This window comes from Talpa occidentalis, unplaced genomic scaffold, assembly GCF_014898055.3.
Source record: "Talpa occidentalis isolate TD23 unplaced genomic scaffold, MPIMG_talOcc4v2.1 talOcc4.9, whole genome shotgun sequence".
Taxonomy (NCBI): Eukaryota; Metazoa; Chordata; class Mammalia; order Eulipotyphla; family Talpidae; genus Talpa; species Talpa occidentalis.
Window position 1 is genome coordinate 99,956,613 of NW_023605305.1, and position 20,642 is coordinate 99,977,254.

The 20,642-nt window shown below is 36.7% G+C and overlaps 1 protein-coding gene across 1 annotated transcript in view; it reads left to right on the forward strand.

The window, feature by feature from the left end:
• PLPPR4 (phospholipid phosphatase related 4) overlaps positions 1-20,194 on the forward strand; it is a 40,453-nt gene extending 20,259 nt beyond the window's left edge. Inside the window, exons 2-7 of the mRNA XM_037500174.2 lie at positions 903-1,088; positions 7,513-7,642; positions 9,836-10,031; positions 11,651-11,708; positions 12,431-12,604; positions 16,309-20,194. Coding sequence (XP_037356071.2) covers positions 903-1,088; positions 7,513-7,642; positions 9,836-10,031; positions 11,651-11,708; positions 12,431-12,604; positions 16,309-17,634 — 2,070 coding nt within the window. The 3' untranslated portion in view covers positions 17,635-20,194. The remainder of the gene's footprint in view (positions 1-902; positions 1,089-7,512; positions 7,643-9,835; positions 10,032-11,650; positions 11,709-12,430; positions 12,605-16,308) is intronic.
• The last annotated feature ends 448 nt before the right edge of the window (positions 20,195-20,642 follow it).

The following is a 20,642-nucleotide window of genomic DNA, read 5'->3' on the forward strand; positions in this document are numbered from 1 at the left end:
GTGTTTATCTTTTTTGATTGCTGAGTAATATTCCATTGTGTATATGTACCACATCTTCTTGATCCAGTCATCTATTTTTGGGCATTTGGGTTATTTCCAAAGCTTAGCTATTGTAAATAGTGCTGCTATAAACATAGGGGTGCAGGTGCTCTTTGGAATGGATGTTTCTGTGTCCTTTGGGTAAATACCTAGGAGTGGAATTGGTAGGTTGAGGAATCTCGAAATAAGCTAGAAAGAAAAAGAAAAATACCGGATTGTCTCACTCATAGCAGGAATCTAGAAAACCTAAATAAGGGACCAGGAAAAAGAGTAACTATAAGAGGGCCTCCCCAGTGGTGCAGCGGTTGAGCCATGGGCTGCGAAGCTGCCCACAGCCTATGCAGCGCTGGTTTGATCCCCAGCCACCGGGCAAGGGTCCCACATGGTGTGCAGACCTCTCCTGCTGCCCACTGCTCCCCTCAGCAGTGTACTTTGTCATTCTACCTGTTCTGCTCCCCGCTCTGGCTCTGGTGAATTCTCTCACCCTCCCACACTTCTGACTATACCCAGTGCTTGTATAAATAAATAAATAAATCTTTAAAAAAAAAAAAAAAAGAGTAACTATAAGAAAGAAAAAAATCAAAATCAACTAACAACTATGAACCACTATGGGGGGAGGTGGGGAAAGGAGGGATTGGGGTCAAAATAAGGAGGATGCAATTGTATGGGGAATATAAAAATAAAATTTAAAAAATAAATAAATCTAAAAAAAAGAACAGTATGAATGATTTTAGCTCTTAGATCAAAGAGGAGTGGTGAGAGAAGGGGGAAACACCCACTATTTCCTCCTGATACTGATATACTGATACTATGTAAAACACATATACAAAAATAAATTCATCTTCTGTGTCCTTCATTCTCAGCTGCCTATATTGGCATCATCGGTGGTTAGCCTGTATTTCCTTGAACTCACGGATGTGTTCAAACCTGTGCACTCTGGATTTAGCTGCTATGACCGGAGTCTTAGCATGCCCTACATTGAACCCACCCAGGAAGCAATTCCGTTCCTCATGTTGCTTAGCTTGGCTTTTGCTGGACCTGCAATTACGGTAAGAATTGCCCCCAAGTTGTTTCTGTCAGTCCAATAAACTAAAAATGACCACATTTGTGTAATAAGTTCGGTAAAAGCAAACAAAAAGTGAATGCTAAGTCATAGCCCAGAAAGCCTATATCTTTAAGATATCTTGCCAGTGACATGTGGAATACTTATAACTTGAAAATTACTGGTATTAAATGTTAGAGAAGAAAGCCTCTCCGGTGGCGCAGTGGTTGAGTGCTGGGTTGCGAAGCTGCCCACAGCCTCTGCAGCGCCGGTTCGATCCCCGGCTGCTCCCTGGCCACCGGAGGAGGGTCCCACATAGCACTCAGACCTCTTCTGCCGCCCGCTGCTCCCCTCAGCAGTGTGCTTTGGTCCTTCTGCCTGCTCTGCTCCCCGCTCTGGCTCTGGTGAATCCTCTCACCCTCCCGCGCTTCTGACTGTACCAGTGCTTGTATAAATAAATAAACAAACAAATAAATAAATAAATCTTAAAAAATATATATATTAAAAAAAAGTTAGAGAAGATAATAAAGTTGCAAAAATGATGGATCCTTAATGCATACTTTGATAAATCATTCTGGAAATAAAAAGGTATGTAGCTGCATAATTCTACTTGAATGGCTAACATGATCTTTCTGATACACTTTGTAATTAATATATTTTTTCATGTTTATTGGATATCTGAAATCTGGAAAACTGGAGGGATAAACTAAATATTATATAGCCAACAGTCTTTCTTCTCAAAAGTGCATACTGACATCACTTACAGTTTAAATTGTTTACTAAGTTAACACCTTTTATTGATTATGAGCACTATGTAAAAAGGGCATATTTACATTCCTGAAATGCGCACACACACATGGACACATGAACACACATACATGCACACACAAATACGTTGGATTCATGAGACACTCGCAATTTAAAATATGTAGCAAAGAAATGCCCTAACCTACTAGAATTGAACTAAAAACTTTGTTATTTTTAGTTTTCTAAAATACACATTGTGAATAACACACTTTTAGATAAATTCAATAATAATAGAACTGGCCAAACTTTTCCTCCATCTCTTTGCCACAAGGATTCTACCTAAAGTATAAGTAAAAATGTTTCAAGATTAAGAGTTTTATTTCTACCAGTGGGAACTCTTACTTTGTCTTTATCATGCTCATGAATGTCAGAGGAAGTGGCTATTAAATAAAAAACTGTATTTGATTTGAGCTTTTATAAGCTTCTCTAATGAATTGGTCTATTCTGGTTCAGTATATCAACAGCTTAAGAAAAGTCTCTGCATAGACCTTCTAAACACTGTATTTTTATGTAACTATGGATTTATTTTTTATATTATCCCTATATCAAATAATCATGCTATTTACACTATAGATAATTCTATAAAATGTTCTCAGAATATACAATTAGAACTTAATTTCCATAGAGCTTTATCATACTTAAAAGATCTCAAATACCTTGCAAATTAATTAGTTATTTAAACTGGAGTAATTCCTGAGTGATTGCAACTATTAATAATGTATTTGGAAGTAGCGAAGATTCAGACTAATAATAACATACTTAAAATGCAATATTGTTTAGAATAACAGTATTTTCCTATCATTTCTTTAAAGACATAACAAAACCCATGTCACATAGTGTTTTGACAAGAACAGAAAGAATAAATGCTTTAAATCTGTTTCACCAAATATCATTTCTCCTAGTTATGATGTAATGCCTAAATTTATTACAATGGATATATGTGAAATAATATAAATAAAAGACTGTACAGCATTACCGACTGTTGAATGACTATGTTAATATTTCATCATTTAAACAACTTGCTTATTTTAGTCCCAGAAATCTTTCTTCCCTAGCTAGGGTTTTTTATTAAGTCACCAGGATAGCACATCTAGTCATGGCATCCCTTCAAGCACCATATATTGCACAATGATCCTTTTGCTGACCCTTTTAATGTCCTGGGGCAGTGTCCTTGGCCCCATCATTGTATTCCTATTTCTCTGACGCTCATGCTCCCATAATACTTAGTATGCAACATGGGGATATTTACTGGGGGGTTCCTGGTTGAAGATTGCTTTCTTGAGCCCTGAGATATGAAAATTCACATCTGCTGTGGCTCCCTTCCACCAAGATAACCTGTGGGTACCAGGATTAGTTTTTACATCTTTCTCTCCAAACTTATACCCAGATTCTTCCTTTTTAAATTTTTTAATTGAGGCAATAAAAGGAAGATCAACTGATTTTTATATAGGTTTTAAAATATAAACCAGCTAGTGCTTGCTTCACACATTTTTTTTAATGATTTGAGTGATGTTTTAAAAATAACTTGTCTTCATGATGTTGTACGTGAAAGAGTAAAAAAAAAATTGTCTGTAAAATGTATATTCTTATTTCTCTAAAACTGAAAAATTTCATCTTTAACGTTCAATTTTCATTTATTTAGAGTGATCATGAAACAAGCATTTGTTTAGTTCTTTGGAGATTATTTTTCAAAGAAAACAACATAGAATATCTGGGCTTATCATAAATCTTTGTGAAATCCACATTAATAGAAGAATAGTACTCTTTCTCTTCCTTGGAATTCAGATTTTATTATGTGTCATTAAAGGATTAGTGCATCTAATTTTATAGAAGAATTCTATCAGTTTGATTATAGTTTCCTGAAGATAACCTTAATTTTAGAAGATTATACTACCAAAGTAGAGAATATTTAAATATGCATTTAAATATAATAGGCTTTCCAAAAGGCTTTCCAACTTTCATTGAAAGTTTAAACCCTAAAGATACTATGCTGAGTATTACTTGTTTCTATTGTTTTGTTGTCTTTGCAAGAAAGGCTTTTCCAATTGTGAGTTCTCCCTAAAGGGCTGTCTCAGGGACAGAACCCATATGATAATAAGTCATCTATTTCTTCTCTATACCTCCCCTGAGCAGAACAATTCAGAATCTCTTCCAAAATCCTGTCCATGGTATTTTATATATAAGATAGATATTGTATTGGGGCCTTCCCTGGTGGCGCAGGCGGTAGAGCACCTTGCTGTGAAGCTGTCCCCAGCCTCTGCAGCGCCGGTTCAATCCCGGCCAGCCAGCGTGGGTCCCACATGGCGTGGCAGACCTCTCCTCTCTCACCCGCTGCTCCCCTCAGCAGTGTATTTCATCAGTCTGCCTGTTCTGTTCCCCGCTCTGTCTCTGGTGAATCCTCTCACCCTCCCATGCATCTCACCTGTACCCCAGTTCTTGCGTAAATGAATAAATAAATCTTAAAAAAAAAGATATTGTAATGTTTCTTTCCAAGCTTTTATATGCATAAATGGAATATTTTGAAAAGATGCTTGTCTTACACAGTTTTGTATTTACACATGACAACAGCAACGGATAATTTTATTGTCAAAGCCCAAACTCTGCAAAGCCATGTCACGGCACAACAGCCTGCCATTCAGAAAGAGGAAACAAGCAGGAATATTTGGAAGTATATTAGGAAACAGCTCCCCTTCCCCTGAGGAGAATTCTATCTTTACATCAAATTGAACCACTTTGAAAATTCATGTAATGACATATAGATGAAAGTTAAATGATTAGAAATGCGAGGAGAAAACTGATGTGCTTCTGAAAGAGACCATCAGTGGGTGATGTCAAACTACTGACAAGAAATCTCTATTCATGATGTATAATCAAACCAAATGGTGTGAAAAGAATCCATTGGCATATCTGTTTTGAACATATTAAACAATTAGAATAATCTAAAATTTCAAGGTCATTTAAGATAATGACTGTTCTTGAGTTGTATAATAAGACACATTCCTCTAATGGCACCGTACAAACAAATTCTTATGGAATTTAGCATTCATGGACGAATGTGAGTCATTTCTTATATAACTGAGAGGAAAATGCTATTCACAGAATTGTTACTGAAGAGGTAAAGATGAAATCAATCTTTGTTAGCCATACAACAATACATTTCAGGAGTGAATGGTTAATTTTCTTGAAATGATGAATTTGAGATAACCATTATATTATTCTCAGTGTGTGGTGTATTACGTCATATCTGTCTATACAGAATTGAGAACTGATTGTGTTTCCACATCTAACTTAAAGTTATCATGTAGAATGATATTTTTCAGGAAGCATGCATAATTAACTCAATGTTCAATAACTTGAAAAAAGTTCCTTTTGATTTTTTTAAATATAATTGATCTCACAAGAGTTTATCATGGATACCATGATATTTCTACACATTTGATTATTGGTAAAGTTCCACTAGAAAATTATTTTTACACAAATTAAGATACTTCATAATTATACATATATACCGTATCCACTATAGAACATTTTTATTTATTCATTTATTTATACAAGAACTGGGGTACAGGCCAGATGCATAGGAGGGTGAGAGGATTCACCAGAGACAGAGCAGGGAACAGAACAGGCGGACGGATGAAATACACTGCTGAGGGGAGAAGCGGGCGAGACAGGAGAGGTCTGTGCGCCATGTGGGACCCTCACCAGCCAGTGGGGATCGAACCGGCGCTGCAGAGGCTGTGGACAGCTTCACAGTGCTGCGCTCAACCACCTGCACCACCAGAGGAGTCCCCACTACAGAACATTTAAAATAGAAAGCCACAGTCCTACTGTCAGTTTTTTAAGGAAACATATAATTTTAAATATTTGATAAAATGAATCTTAATACTAAAGGGAACTGGGATTTCCTCCTGCAAAATCTGTTTCTCCCTAATCTTAGTTATAATCTTTAAAGTGGCACAATCATTTATAGCTGAGGGATTGCCAATATCTCACGCAATTCTACTTTACTCAGTGCTACTCATTTATACAAATTAACATCTAATTTCACAATACTATCTTAGGCATTGTAATACCAAATATTTGAATTTTTATGGGAATAAAACTCAACTTCAAATTTGCTTCTCCTAGATAGGATTAGTAATAACCCAAATGATCAGAACATTTAGCTAGGGAGATCTTACAGTGAATAGTACAAATGCAAATCTTACAATGCCAATCAACTGTACTAGACAGTGAGGATAAAAGAGAAAGAAGTAATGGCTCTTCTCTCTTCCAATTCTAGTCCTTCTCTAACTGAGAGATTGTCAAATGAACAACCAAAGTGCACTTCAATCAGGCTATGCTAGAAGGAAGGATGCTACAGAAGTCACATAGAAGGGAACGCAATTCAATGTAGGATACCCTAATGCATTTCTAGTATAACTTTGAGAAGGAAATGACAAGTATATTGAGTTCCATCCCTGATATCTTATGTCCTAGCATCCTACAGCAGGTGCACTCTTTTTTTTTTTATCCTGGTCGTCTTTCCAATACTACAGCATGGTTTTCCATCCATTGTGAAAACAGTTTCTAAATGTCAAATGCCTGGGAAATACTACCGTGATTAATTAGAGTATCTCATAATCTACATTCTCCATTAAGAGAGGTCCTAGCCACATGTGGATATTTCATTTTAAAGCTGGAATGATTTATATTTTACATAATTCAATACAAGGAAATTAAATTTAAAAGTCAGCTCCTCAATTGCAGCAGCTGAATTTCAAATACTTAATAGCCACACATGGATACTGGCTATGGAAATGAACAGTGAAAACAAATACCTCCATCATCAAAGAATTTTTTTTTATTGAATAACTCCGCTTTAGGTAGCACCTTTCTATCCTCAGGCATACTTTCTATGGATTTGTCTTCTGCTTAATACAAAATTGGTTTATTGAAATAATCTGGTGGTAAAATGTTTCTGATCCTAACTCTGGCACTTACTATATTCTTACCTTCACCTGAACATCTGGTTTTGTGATTTTAGGAATGAAATGCAAAGACTCTTAAGAATTAGGTCAGAATCAGTCACCATGTGGTTAATCAGGTGTCACTGGGCAAAGGAGTGCTGTGGCCACATTAAAGTATTGGGATGCCGCTGGACTTCCTTGGTGTCCTAAGGGTTGAGTCTCAGCATTATCACTGCTAAGGCTTAGTTTGAGCCCTGGACAGGTTGCTGACCCACATATGGTGCAGCAGACCTCTCCTTTTTGCCTGCTGCTCCCCTTAGCAGTGTGTTTCAAAAATCCACCTGCTCTTCTCCCCAGTCTGTCTCTGATGAATCCTCTCACCCCCCACACCTCTGGCCTACATTCCAGTTCTTTTAGGCCAAAAAAAAAAAGTGTTGGGATGCTATATGACCCTTGACCCATCAATGGGAGCATGGAAGCTCCAATGAACAGCTCTTTACAGTGGTCTGATTGCTAAGTACTCACTGTTTCCTTAAATCCTTAGAGAAATTGCTCACTTCTACAAAAAAAAATTATCTTGACCCTGTTGAATCAATGATGCATTAAGAGAAAACATAATTCATTTGTACCTACTATGTTCATTCTGAAGAAGATACTCTGTTGTCTTCTTTGCAGATTATGGTAGGGGAAGGAATTCTTTACTGCTGCCTGTCCAAAAGAAGAAATGGAGTTGGACTGGAGCCCAACATCAACGCTGGAGGCTGCAACTTCAACTCTTTCCTTAGGAGAGCCGTCAGATTCGTTGGTGGGTATAGGGACCACAAAGAAGGAAGTTTTTTTTTTCCCAAATGTAACTGTTATATTTAATTACAGATAGTAAGTCTTTAAAGCTATAATTTAGATGCATAATTGGGGTACATGATGAGCTTTACATAACACAAAAACTTAAAACAACAAAAATTGGATTTTGTATCTGAAATGTGTAATTTATAGTTATAGTCCTTGTTTGGAGAGTTTGCATGCAATGCATTTCAGTATATTTTTTTAGCTCTGGTTGAAACAAAAACTTACTTTAAAATAGTTTCACTGTGTTTATCTTCCAAAGCGGAGAATGAATGTCAGCAGGCTGGTATGAATGGATAACAATTCAGAAATTACTTCAGTCCCATCAGTGATTCCATTTCAGTGTTCTGGAGTGTTCTCACCCTGAAGATACTGCACTTGAAAATGTCACCACCAACCACTCCGTGTCTCCAAGTCTAGATTAAAGTAATCATGAAGGATGATCTTTTCCCTTGGTTATATCCTCTGGCTTTGCCTCCAATTTTTATGAGACCTACAGAAAATCTATAAGCCCCACTGACCAGCATCTAAACCAAAGCAGGATCTATACTTTCATATCTTCTGATTAGCATGAGACCATATTCATGTTGCTCGAGTCACAAACCTTTTTTCCCCACTGAGTTGAGTAGTAAAGTCAACAGCACATTACACCAACTTGAAAATTTCACATTCATTTCCAATAAGTCAGTAAAAAGTTATTTTACCTGCAGCCTCTTAACTCAGAGGAGTAGGTACTTTATCTGATATCTAGTGGATAACTAAATTCAATCTCTCCTCCAAATAGAGGAAAAATCTAAATCATGCCCTAGACTTTGCTACTCTAAACAAGGCACACTGAAATAGTAATACAAGAATATGTCACTTAGATGGACCACAAATTCAGGCAAAGAAATAAGACTTCAGGGCAAATAGCTGATCTCAGTGAAAATTTTCCCTAATATGACAAAATGCTGTGGACAAAGGGGCATAAGATCTCTCTGAAATGCCTCATAACTGTGAAGATAGTCTATCTTCCTCTAGAGAACAGAGTTGACAGTCCCACCCTTCAGGACCCTGGAGGTTCTCTTTCTGCATAGGTAAAAGGAGGGTTTCCCCCACTTATTCATACTGTTCTCTGAGATCTTGCAAAATACTGGAAATTAGGAATAAAGATCCTGAGTCTTGAATCCCAGATGAGTGGGTGGACAAGGAACTGGGAGTCTGGTAGTTATATGATGATAAAGGGGAGAAGGAAAATGCAAAACAGAGTAACAATGTACTGGCCAGTGATCTTGACCTAGGCATTTGCTAAAAAATTCCTGAGACACCTCTCATAATTATTTCTATGAGCAAGTCATGAATCAGAATCTACACATTAAGTCAGAGTGAATCCAGGATGTCAAAATAATGTAAAGGAAACACACACCTTCCAGAGCATGTGTAAGTGAGCAGAGTTAGATTTCTGAGAATAAAGTCAGGCAAGGGACTTGAAGCAGGAATGGAATTTGGGTGCACCAGCATGCATTAGCATTTGTGATTTTGTGGCTAAAGACAAAAATAGGTAAAACAGGGACCAAGAAGTGGAAGAACTTCATCTCTGAAGTACAAAATCTCCCACAGTCCAGAACCCAGGGTCTGATCATTTCCATGATAGGACCTGCTTACCCTTATCTGTTTTATTTAGCATTTTTGATATGACAACAGTTTTGAGGGTTAGAACCAATTATGTAGGATTTGCAACTGTAGCTGCAGTTAGGGACCATAGAGAGAGCAAACATTCTAAGCAATTTTAAAATTATTTTGAATCTTGCTTCATTCTCTACTTGTAGTCCAACTAAGATCACACAGCTGGTCACTTTAACATGATCCAGGCATTTAACAGATGACCTGTGGTTACTAATAATAAGAATTGTCCCTGTTTAATCAAACTGAGATGAATACCTCACTGTACAACTTTGGATATACCGATTGCCTGTTTTTTGGCTTTAAGTTTCTGTTTAGAAGTTTAGAAATTTTCTACATCATCTTTTCAAACTAATATCAGACAAATGATCACGACAGATTTCAAGGTTGTCATAATAATGTGTAATGAACATGGTTGATAATGATGATTATGACGACAACACATCAGCAGTAAGCACCAACTTGGTAATAATTTCTTTTCTTTTGTTTATAGGGGTTCATATATTTGGATTGTGCTCTACAGCTCTTATTACAGATATCATACAGCTGTCCACAGGATATCAGGCACCATACTTTCTCACTGTGTGCAAGCCAAACTATACTTCTCTGAATGTATCTTGCAAAGAAAATTCCTACATTGTGGAAGATATTTGCTCAGGATCAGACCTTACAGTTATCAATAGTGGCAGGTTAGAAACTGAGATTTTAAAACATTCTATGTCAGCATTTTCTTGTTCTTAATAGCATGGCAAATCATCTGAAGGTTTCCTTTTTCAGTCATCACTGCTTTTATTTTTTCTTTTCAATTCAGTGATGTCTTTTGCAACTGTACCATAGAAACCTATTGGTGACTCATTCCAAATTTTCCTCTCTGTCTCCAAATTTCAGCCTCTTTGTTGCTATTAATATTTATATCATTAAATACTGTTCATGTATTGTGATCTACCCTATGCTTGTTATGGCTTTGGTTACCAGAATTGTTTTATTTTAATGTGTTTATAGTCATCATGACTAACAAGCCATATTTGTCCTGTATTGATTTAAGTGGAACACTAGGTAGCTTTGCTATTTATATCTCTATTATATGTTGATCAGAAAATCATGTGAATTTTCCTCTTAATAGAGTTTTACAAGGGATAATATCTGCGACTGCGTATTTTTTAATGAACTGAAAATAAGGGACAAAACTCAGGAAGCTACCAATACATGAATCTTTTCTCAGCCAATAAGTAAAATAAAACACTTGTATGGCAAGAGATAGTATCTTAGAAGTTTAAAAGAAACAAATTACAGAAGGAAGAGTAGCAATCAGTGATTTTTATAAAAATTGCATTTGTCATTCTCTGCATTTGCAAAGATCAATTTAAAAGTCAAAAGTAAGTTAATAGGTACACTGGAAGAATCAGAGCCTGATACTATATAATTACACAATTCAAAACTTCTCATATCATTCACTAATTTTGAACCTATATTTAAGGCCCATTTCTCAATTGTTTCTCAATCTTCCTATATCATCTTGTCTGTATTGAATGGTAACCTATTTTATTAGGTATCAAATAATTAGAAGGACATTAATATAACTGACTTTTCCCCCAACACTTTTATCCATTAAACAAGATTCTGTTCTTCCTTTCTTCCATTGTTCTGTGTTCCACCTTTCTCATATTGCTCCTTAAACTATTTTACTTAAATAAGATGCTCTGTGATTCTTGAGATGGTAATTATTTAAAAGAGAAACACTTTGCTACATTTAGGCTTTTCTTATGCTTTCTAGAGTATAAAACCTTCCAAACCACTACTTTGAGAAAATAAATTTGTTTTTAAACAATTTATGAAAATAAGCCCCATATTGAGAAGCACAGAATTTTAAAGGTTAAACTTCCTGGCAAAATGAAAAATTATGTAAAAAATGTATAAAATAAAAAAAAATTAAAGCAAATAATAAATTGCCTCCCCCCAAAAAAAGCTAAACTTCCACCTTAAAATTACATGAGTCTAGTCCCAAAGAACAATTATAATTTTTCCAATCCACCTCTGCTTTGAGCATCATTCCAGTGGTATAATGAAGTGATTCCTTGCAGTTAGCACTTTATTTTAGGAAACGATTCACTACTGTTCTTTAATATCAGTGCTGATTAGCAGTATTTATCACGAAGATCTTTCTCCAGAAAACTAAACAGAAATTAAAGTGATTGCTTATTGCCTGGTGGTTTTCAAGTTGAACATTTTAACCACCCAGTGTTCTTGAGATGATTGTTAGCAGTGTCTCTGAACGAGTGAGCATAATTGGCCTGTCTTCCTTCGGCAGAAAGTCATTTCCTTCTCAACATGCTACCCTGGCCGCCTTTGCAGCTGTGTATGTTTCGGTAAGTAACTGGATCTTTGCTATCAAGCTGTACCCTACAGAAAATCAGAGAAATATTGCCTCTAGTCAACGTTATCTAGGCATGCTTTAACATAAACAGTGTGGAGGTCCTTCAATACAATGGCATGGAAAGCAGATTGCTACTATAAACAGTAAAAATACATTATAGTAAAATAATTTTCATAAAAGTAAAATAATTTTTCTACAGTCTTAAGTATTTAGCTAAAGTCTGGTAGCCCCTACTGAATGTATCATTGCATTTCATGGGTGAGTATAAGAACTATGTGAATGTTATAAATGAAAAAAGTCATTAAGCATACACATACTTTACCTTCAGGATTAATGACAGTGAGTTCTAAGTTAATGTAAATTTGATTAATGCTAAACAATGTTCTTCATTGTATCTGATTAATACAATAGTCCATGAGGTTTATGTGAGAAAAAAGGACTGGAGTTATGCGACAAATAACTCAGAGACTAAACAGTTATAACTCTGTTACTTCACTTTTTTCTCAATCTTTCACTTAACTTGATGAGAGATCTGTTATTTCTTTTTCACCAATTTCCTTTCTTTGCAGTTGTGGAACATAGTGCTAGCAGGGGGAACGGAACAAAAAAATTGATGTCAAGTGTATCATTAGACTTTTGAATTTAACTTCTTATTCGATTATAATATAATAGTGACCTTTCTAACATACTTAACCTATTTCTTTCATTTGTAAGATGTACTTCAATTCCACATTAACGGATTCCTCTAAGCTACTGAAACCTCTCTTGGTCTTCACATTTATCATCTGTGGAATCATCTGTGGGCTAACACGGATAACTCAGTATAAGAACCACCCAGTTGATGTCTATTGTGGCTTTTTAATAGGAGGAGGAATTGCTCTGTACTTGGTAAATGATTTATTATTATTATTATTACTGCTATTATTATTTGATAAATCACCACTTAGAAAAATGCCTGGACTATTTTGTATTATTACAATTCACTTGCAATATACTTCATATTCATGAGAAAATCTCTGACTGCATCTCCATTCTAAGCCAAAACTCATATCCCACTTTCAGAAAAACAGTGTACTGAACTCTTACCATGGGCTAAAAAATTATGATTTTAGAAGGAGTATTGCATTTTGTCCTTATGCCCACAAAAAAAAAAAGTCAGGGATTATTTTTTACTAGTATAATTTTATAAATGAAAAATAAATATTAATCAGATAAGGTTAATGAAATTGAAGGTTTAGTGGAAGATTAATTATGTAGCTTGCCCAACTCAAATACATTACCTAGATATAGCTGTGATCCATATCTAGGTATTGAATTCTTTAGCAGTAATCTACTCTCAAGCTTGATCTTCTTTCAAGGTAAATCACCTCAGCAAAAGGAAACTGAGAGTGTCCATTTCATTCACTCATAGCTCATTCTTTCATTCATTTGTTCATTCTTTTCACATTTATTCAATATCCAATCTGTGACAGTACTGTCAGAGTACTACCATAAGAATAAAAAGGAGCCATCCGAACAGTAAGAGTAATACATGTCCTTACAGAGGTTATAATGCCAATAGTAGTAAAAATATAAATGGTTACAATGTGCTGATTGATAAATAGGATATGAACAAAGTGCTCTGGGAAAAATAAGTGCAATTAGGGAAAACTTCATAGAAGTGTTTTTTTTTTTATATGAGAGTTTCTTAGGATGAGGAAAAGAGGAAAGGCATTCAAACATAGAACACTAGACAGGCAAAAAATATGGACAAGTGAATGAACAAGAAGAAGTGAAAGGTGAGGGAACTAAAGAATGAGAACTAATGGCCAGGTTTCTAACTTGGAAGACCTGGTAGGTGGTGACCTCACTAGCATTCCAGGTAAAAGATAAAGGAGTAGGTTGATAGACGGAAGGGGGGTTGACAGACTCAGTGTAAACAGTCAATAGTTGCAAATGGAGCTCAAAAGAGCAATCAGAGGTAGAAAAAAAGTTTTGGAAATCATGAACATAATTAGTCCAGTTATGACTATGGTTATGGGGTATATAAAGTTGCCCGGTCATCAGAATAAAAAAGGAGCCAGCATGCAAGTGGCATATGGAGGAAGCAATAATGCAGGAAAATGACAGGAGCTAACAGAGAAATAAAAAATTCTAAAAAAAAAATTATAGCAGCATTTCTCAATCATGTGGCTCTAGTGCACATGTGAATAGTCTTACAAGAAAATGATTCTCCCAAAAATAGTAAAAATATTGAAATGAACAATGATTTTTTTTCAATTTTATAAACTGGCACAGTCAAGATTGATCTTAATGCTTTTGACTGATCTTCAGCAAAAGAAAACGTGATCAAATTAAAGTTAGTGTGCCAGGAATCATGTGTGAATCTGGGTACTCATGAGATTGTTGATTGGTACTGTGTGTTATAGAATAAATAAGGAAGACTGAGAATCTTGCTTCTGGTTCTTGTATTGTGTGTGTGTGTGTGTGTGTTATTTATGGTGTCCTGGAGTTAGCAGGGAGCTTCGTTGTCTGAAAGATGTGGTCTTGAATGCCCAATCTCCTGCTGCCTGGCCAAGTTACATAGCCTATCAAAAACTTATTTCTTCACCTAAAAACAATAATAACTCTCTATCTTATATTACACCAAGAAATAAGCAACTATTGATATATTTATTAAACCCAGTACTCAACACTGAATGTTGAACAATGTAAGTAGAGGTTACTTGTAGTGGAGTGAGGATTTTCCTAAATATAAACATTTAAATACAATTTTTAATAGGACGTCAGGGAGGGTTTGATCATCCTGGAATGCTGGCAGTGAGAGCATAGAAAGATACTTAGAAAATTTGAACTGGGAATAAAAGTAATTAGAGAATCAGATGCATGGCTTTATTCCTGTTTGTATTCTGTGCGCTGAAGCGGGATGTTAATAGTTCTAAGCTAATGCTGCCATTCATTGCTAAGCACTGTAAAATATTAATTCTATGGGATTCCTTTGCTTTGATCAGAAAAATTGATTGTGGTCATCTTTATTGAAACTAGCATGCAGCACCTCCCTGGTGGTGCAGCAGTTGAGCCATGGGCTGCGAAGCTGCCCGCAGCCTGTGCAGTGCCGGTTCCATCCCCAGCCAGCAGGCGAGGGTCCCACATGGCGCGCAGACCTCTCCTGCCGCCCGCTGCTCCCCTCAGCAGTGTACTTCGGTCCTTCTGCCTGCTCTGCTCCCCGCTCTGGCTCTGGTGGATTCTCTCACCCTCCTGTGCTTCTGACTGTACCCAGTACTTGTATAAATAAATAAATCTTAAAAAAAAAAAAGAAAGAAACCAGCATGCAAATGAATATCTGCTGCTGTTTTTATCTCTAAACTAAGCATTTCAAAAACTGAAAATTCAACAGGAATTAAATGATTTTTATGTGTACAAAGGGTAAAAATTTCTGAAATGGAACTTTAGCCTTTTCCAAATTTTCAGACCCCAAATCTAAACTTAAATTTCATAGATTGAGTATGAAGAAAAAAAAATTTAAAAATTGGTTCAAATTTAAGTGTACTGGCACAGATTTGATCAAATATTACTTATAAAGTTCAAATCAGGAAAGGCTTGAGAGCCCCAAGCTAGTGAGAGATTCTGCTGTCCTTTGCGAGGGTACTGGGCACGGTGCTGAATACACAGGGCTGTGCTTAATGTGAGTTATAACAATATGCATCTCTGAGTTCACAGCAAAATTTATATCCTGTTTTATGGATGATGTGTTGCTCTTTATTTCCCAGGACTCTGCTTTCCATCATGAGGTGTGATTGAAAATGGAAGTTAAAATAAATAATTTAAGCTATTTGAGGTGTCACTCAACAGAAGTTCCTAAATCCAGGGGAAAAAAGGGAATTATGATGAAAAGCAGTTTGTCCTTATTTTTCTTGTTTTCTGACTTTTCTTTTCAAAATATACACAAAATAAGGGCCTCCCTGGTGGTGCAGGTGGTTGAGCGCCGTGCTGTGAAGCTGTCTGCAGCTTCTGCAGTGCTGGTTCAATCCCCACCAGCTGCGGCGCAACCCACATTGTGTGACAGACCTCTCCTGTCTTGCCATCTGCTCCCCTCAGCAGTGTACTTCGTCTGTCTGCCTGTTCTGTTCCCCACTCTGTCTCTGGTGAATCCTCTCACCCTCCTGCACATCTGGCCTATACTCTGGTTCTTCTATAAATAAATCTTTAAAAAAAAATTAAAAAAATATATATATATACACAAAATAAAATACTCAAAAAACCTCCAGTGGGGTGGAGAAAGGAGAGACAATCCAACTACTAATAAAAAATAATGGGCTTCACATTTCTGAACAATTAGTTTAGTGACTTGTGATATAACTTACAGACTAGGTTCACAGGTGATATGGTGGCAGGGGAACTATGGGGACTGCAACAGTGTAAGAAAAAAATTAATTAATAAAAATAAAAAATAATATATTTAAAAAATTCTACTTTTTAGTTTTGTGTTATTTGTGTCCATCGATGGTATAGAGAGAGCATAGACTTGGTTTACATGCTTCAGTGGGTCCTGGAGGATAAACTCTTAGTAACCATTCCTTCTGGTATTTGATACTGTTTCTCTTCAACATTAGGGCTTGTATGCTGTGGGCAATTTTCTGCCTAGTGAAGAGAGTATGTTTCAGCACAGAGAAGCCCTCAGGTCTCTGACAGACCTTAATCAAGACCCCAGCCGAGTTTTATCTGCTAAAAATGGTAGCAGCAGTGATGGAATTGCGCACACAGAAGGCATCCTCAACCGAAACCACAGAGATGCTAGCTCCTTGACAAACCTCAAAAGGGCAAATGCTGATGTAGAAATCATCACTCCTCGGAGCCCCATGGGGAAGGAAAACATGGTCACCTTTAGCAATACCCTGCCGAGAGCCAACACCCCATCGGTGGAAGACCCTGTGAGAAGAAACACCTCCATTCATGCTTCCATGGATTCTGCCAGGTCAAAGCAGCTGCTCACCCAATGGAAGAACAAGAACGAGAGTCGGAAGTTGTCCCTGCAAGTTATAGAGACTGAGCCAGGGCAGTCACCCCCAAGATCCATAGAAATGAGGTCAAGTTCAGAGCCATCGAGGGTGGGTGTCAATGGAGACCACCACCCTCCTGGCAACCAGTACCTCAAGATCCAGCCTGGCGCTGTCCCCGTGTGCAACAACACCATGACTGGGGGACCCCGAGTGTCCATTCAGTCCCGCCCTGGGTCCTCACAGTTAGTGCACATCCCAGAAGAAACACAAGAAAACATAAACACCTCCCCCAAAAGCAGCTCCGCTAGGGCTAAGTGGTTGAAAGCTGCGGAGAAAACTGTGGCTTGTAATAGAAGCAACAGTCAGCCCCGAATCATGCAAGTCATCGCCATGTCCAAGCAGCAGGGTGTCCTGCAGAGCAGTCCTAAGAATACAGAAGGCAGCACCGTCTCCTGCACAGGCTCCATCCGCTACAAAACCCTGACAGACCACGAACCCAGCGGGATCGTAAGGGTAGAAGCTCACCCAGAAAACAACAGGCCCATCATCCAGATCCCGTCCACGGAAGGCGAAGGCAGTGGCTCCTGGAAATGGAAAGCCCCTGACAAGGGCAGCCTGCGCCAAACTTATGAGCTCAACGATCTCAACAGAGACTCAGAAAGCTGTGAATCCCTGAAAGACAGTTTTGGTTCTGGAGATCGCAAGAGAAGCAACATTGATAGCAACGAGCATCACCACCATGGAATTACCACCATCCGCGTCACGCCAGTAGAAGGCAGTGAAATGGGTTCCGAGACCCTGTCGGTTTCTTCTTCCCGCGACTCTACCCTGCGGAGAAAGGGCAACATCATCTTGATCCCCGAAAGAAGCAACAGCCCTGAAAACACCAGAAATATCTTCTACAAAGGAACCTCTCCTACTCGGGCTTATAAAGATTGAGTGAAGGTCATTCAATAACTCGGACGACCCCCGCCCCCCACCCCCAAATACCACATGTTGATTCTACCTGTGCTCTGTTCCAGAGATTGGGAAGCCACCCACAAACTCGATTCTCCACCATCACCCCGGAACTCAATGACTCTCGAGAAATTCTACTTTCAAGCTTGTAGATTTCACATCAAGGGAAGGGAAAAGCACAATGCAAGAACCTAATCAATGTGATCGTGTGAAGACTCTTTTTAAGACCTATCTTCAAACTCAAAGATTTGCAGAGGACAACAGCAAAAGAAAGTGGTTTCCTTCAATGTAAACTATTTTACTTCCTGAATGTGCCAACTTTAGGGATTTTTCTTTATTATTGGCTGTGGGAATCCAGAAAACACGATTTCCCCACAGCAAAGGCCATGCAGTATTATATATTCATTTTGCAGAATCTGCACCTACAGCTCAGTATGGGTGGTGCTGATTATTATAGTATATATACCATGTTAACTCTCAGATTCTACTTAGCTGTGAAATAGTGGTGTGCAATTCCTTGTCAGAGAAATGCTACTGTTTTAAGAAGATGCTGGCTGCTTTGTGTTAGAATAGGACATCCCACAGCTTCTCTGTAGTGGCTCTGTCACAGTCAAAAAATGAAAGGTGTGTGCATTCCTCAAAATGATGCATTCTTCAATAACAAAAATGGTGTAGGATTATTTTCAGTGAAAGGGAATTACTAGTACTTTTCTGCATAGGTTTTTTTTTTTGGCTTAGTTTTTATTTAAGTATAGGTTAATCATTAATCTTGCTGATGAAGAGTGTTTTTTTAGTGAGTACATTTGCATAATTAAACAAACATGTTGTTTTAAGAGAATCCTTTGAAATTGTTGTGATTCTATTTTGCATTTTATGGCTTTCTTAAGTTTAAGATTTTTTGATGGTATAGATATGCTTGTTTATTTTTAAATCAAAAATAACAGTTGACATTCCTTGAGCAAAATATACTGCTATGAATTTACAAGAATTCTGAACCAAATCATGATATTGTGGGTAAAGGGATCAGCAATATTGGTCAAATCTACCCTCACTTGTCTCCAACCAGCTGACTTGGGTTGCTATCTTGACAAATAATCCCAAAATTCTATTTGGTTCTAGATTATTAACATTTTTGATATCCTGGTAACCAGTAAATTAGAACCACTATAGTTGGATTTTACCTTCTTCCCTACAATATATTTTGTTAATTGGATACCAGTAGGTAGAATTTGAAAACATGCAGCTTGATAAAAAATATATCAATAGCATAAATTGAGAATGTATTTCTCCAAAATATCTAAATAGGCAGTTTTGGTGTTTCACATACAAGCAACAATCTGTGCTACCTATCCTCAATAAAGCCTTCAACCTAAATAAAAGGAAACCAGTATTACCAAAAAAAGAAGATAAAAACAAAACATTTTGAAGTGTGTTTTCCAATTTGAAAGTTTAAGTACAAAGAAATATTGGTTCTTGGTATTTAGTATTAAACCTTTTTTACACCATTTCTTAAGAATTCTGCTAGAACACTTGATGATTGCCAAGGGCATAAAAGAAAACAACAAAGCTGGTTCATCTGTTCTCTGTTTCATTTTCAGTGAGAGCAGAAATTTGTTTAGTACCACATCATTATCAGTTTCTACAGGAAAAGGGCAGAGCTTTCTAGAGTAGCCAACCTCCCAAAGCATTAGGGATTTAGCTGAAACCAGCAGAATTGAAAAGTCTGGCAATAAATACAAACTCAACTATATCCCTTCTGGCAATTTCCTTCTCAGAGAGGGGAGTGGGAGTAAAATGTTGCCTTCCCCACTTCTCACCACCGCCGCCACCACATGACACTCCAGCTGGCTTGTTCCAGTTTCTAGAGGGAAAGGTGGACTGGCTTTAGTACTCTGGAGAACACGAAGCTGCGCCATTTCGGTGCAGTGAGATATTTCCTAATCTTTCCTATTTCTTAACAAAAGATTTTAAAGTACTTCTCTAATCATTAAAGTTTTTTTTCTTTACATAAATATTGATATATTCTTTTTCTACTCAAGTGCCAAAGGCTACAGTTTTTAATGACTTAATGAATTGTACCACAATGCTAAGGAAATATAAAGATAGTCGCTAGAACTCAGACCTCTGCATGTATATTTGATAACACATCTTTTGTAAAAAAAAAATTACAAAAAAAATTTGTTTACATTCCACTGGTACCTTAATTTAAAATAAATGAGACTAACAGGTGGTATCTCTTCTTAGTGTTGTTCTATTTATCTTATTTGCTACTGAGAGTACTTCATCCTTTGTTAGGCTGTGCTTTATGGATAAAACCAAGTATGAATAAAGAGAGTTAATTATCTTTTTAAAGTAAATAAAATTATGAATATATAGAATATATATAAAAGTATCGTGTTTAATAAAATGTTATGCAATGTTTTCCAAACTGATAAAGTTTGTAAAGTGCTATAATGTATTTTGTTAAGTACAGATCAAAGCTATTGTGTGAGTATATTGTGCTAACATCATAGAAATAAAGATTAGATTTCTTCATCAAAAATGGAACGTTTCGGTGCTTTACTTGAGAGCATGAGTGGACAGATGACTTGTAGAATAACAAATGAAGAAATAAGAATGAATCAGAACTTGTAGAAAAACAAATGAAGAAATAAGAATGAATCAAAGACCTAATTGTTTTCAAGTGCTGCACTAAAGAAAAGTTTGTTAAACTGTGACATAATGTTTCTTTACCATTTATAATTTTTATTTAAATTTACTAAAGCTATTTTAGATTTATTTAGACTAGATTTGTTTTCATATATCAGTGTTATGTGGTAAAAAAATAGAATATGAAAGAGTAATGGTCAATTGTTCTAAATGAATTTTTGGCTGAGTCAATGATGGTATATTTTCCCAAATATTACTCTCTGTGCCAGCTTTGCTTTTTTTTTTTTTTAAAAAAAAAGTTTCATCTCTAACTTCAGGATTGTTGTCAAAGCCATCAACCC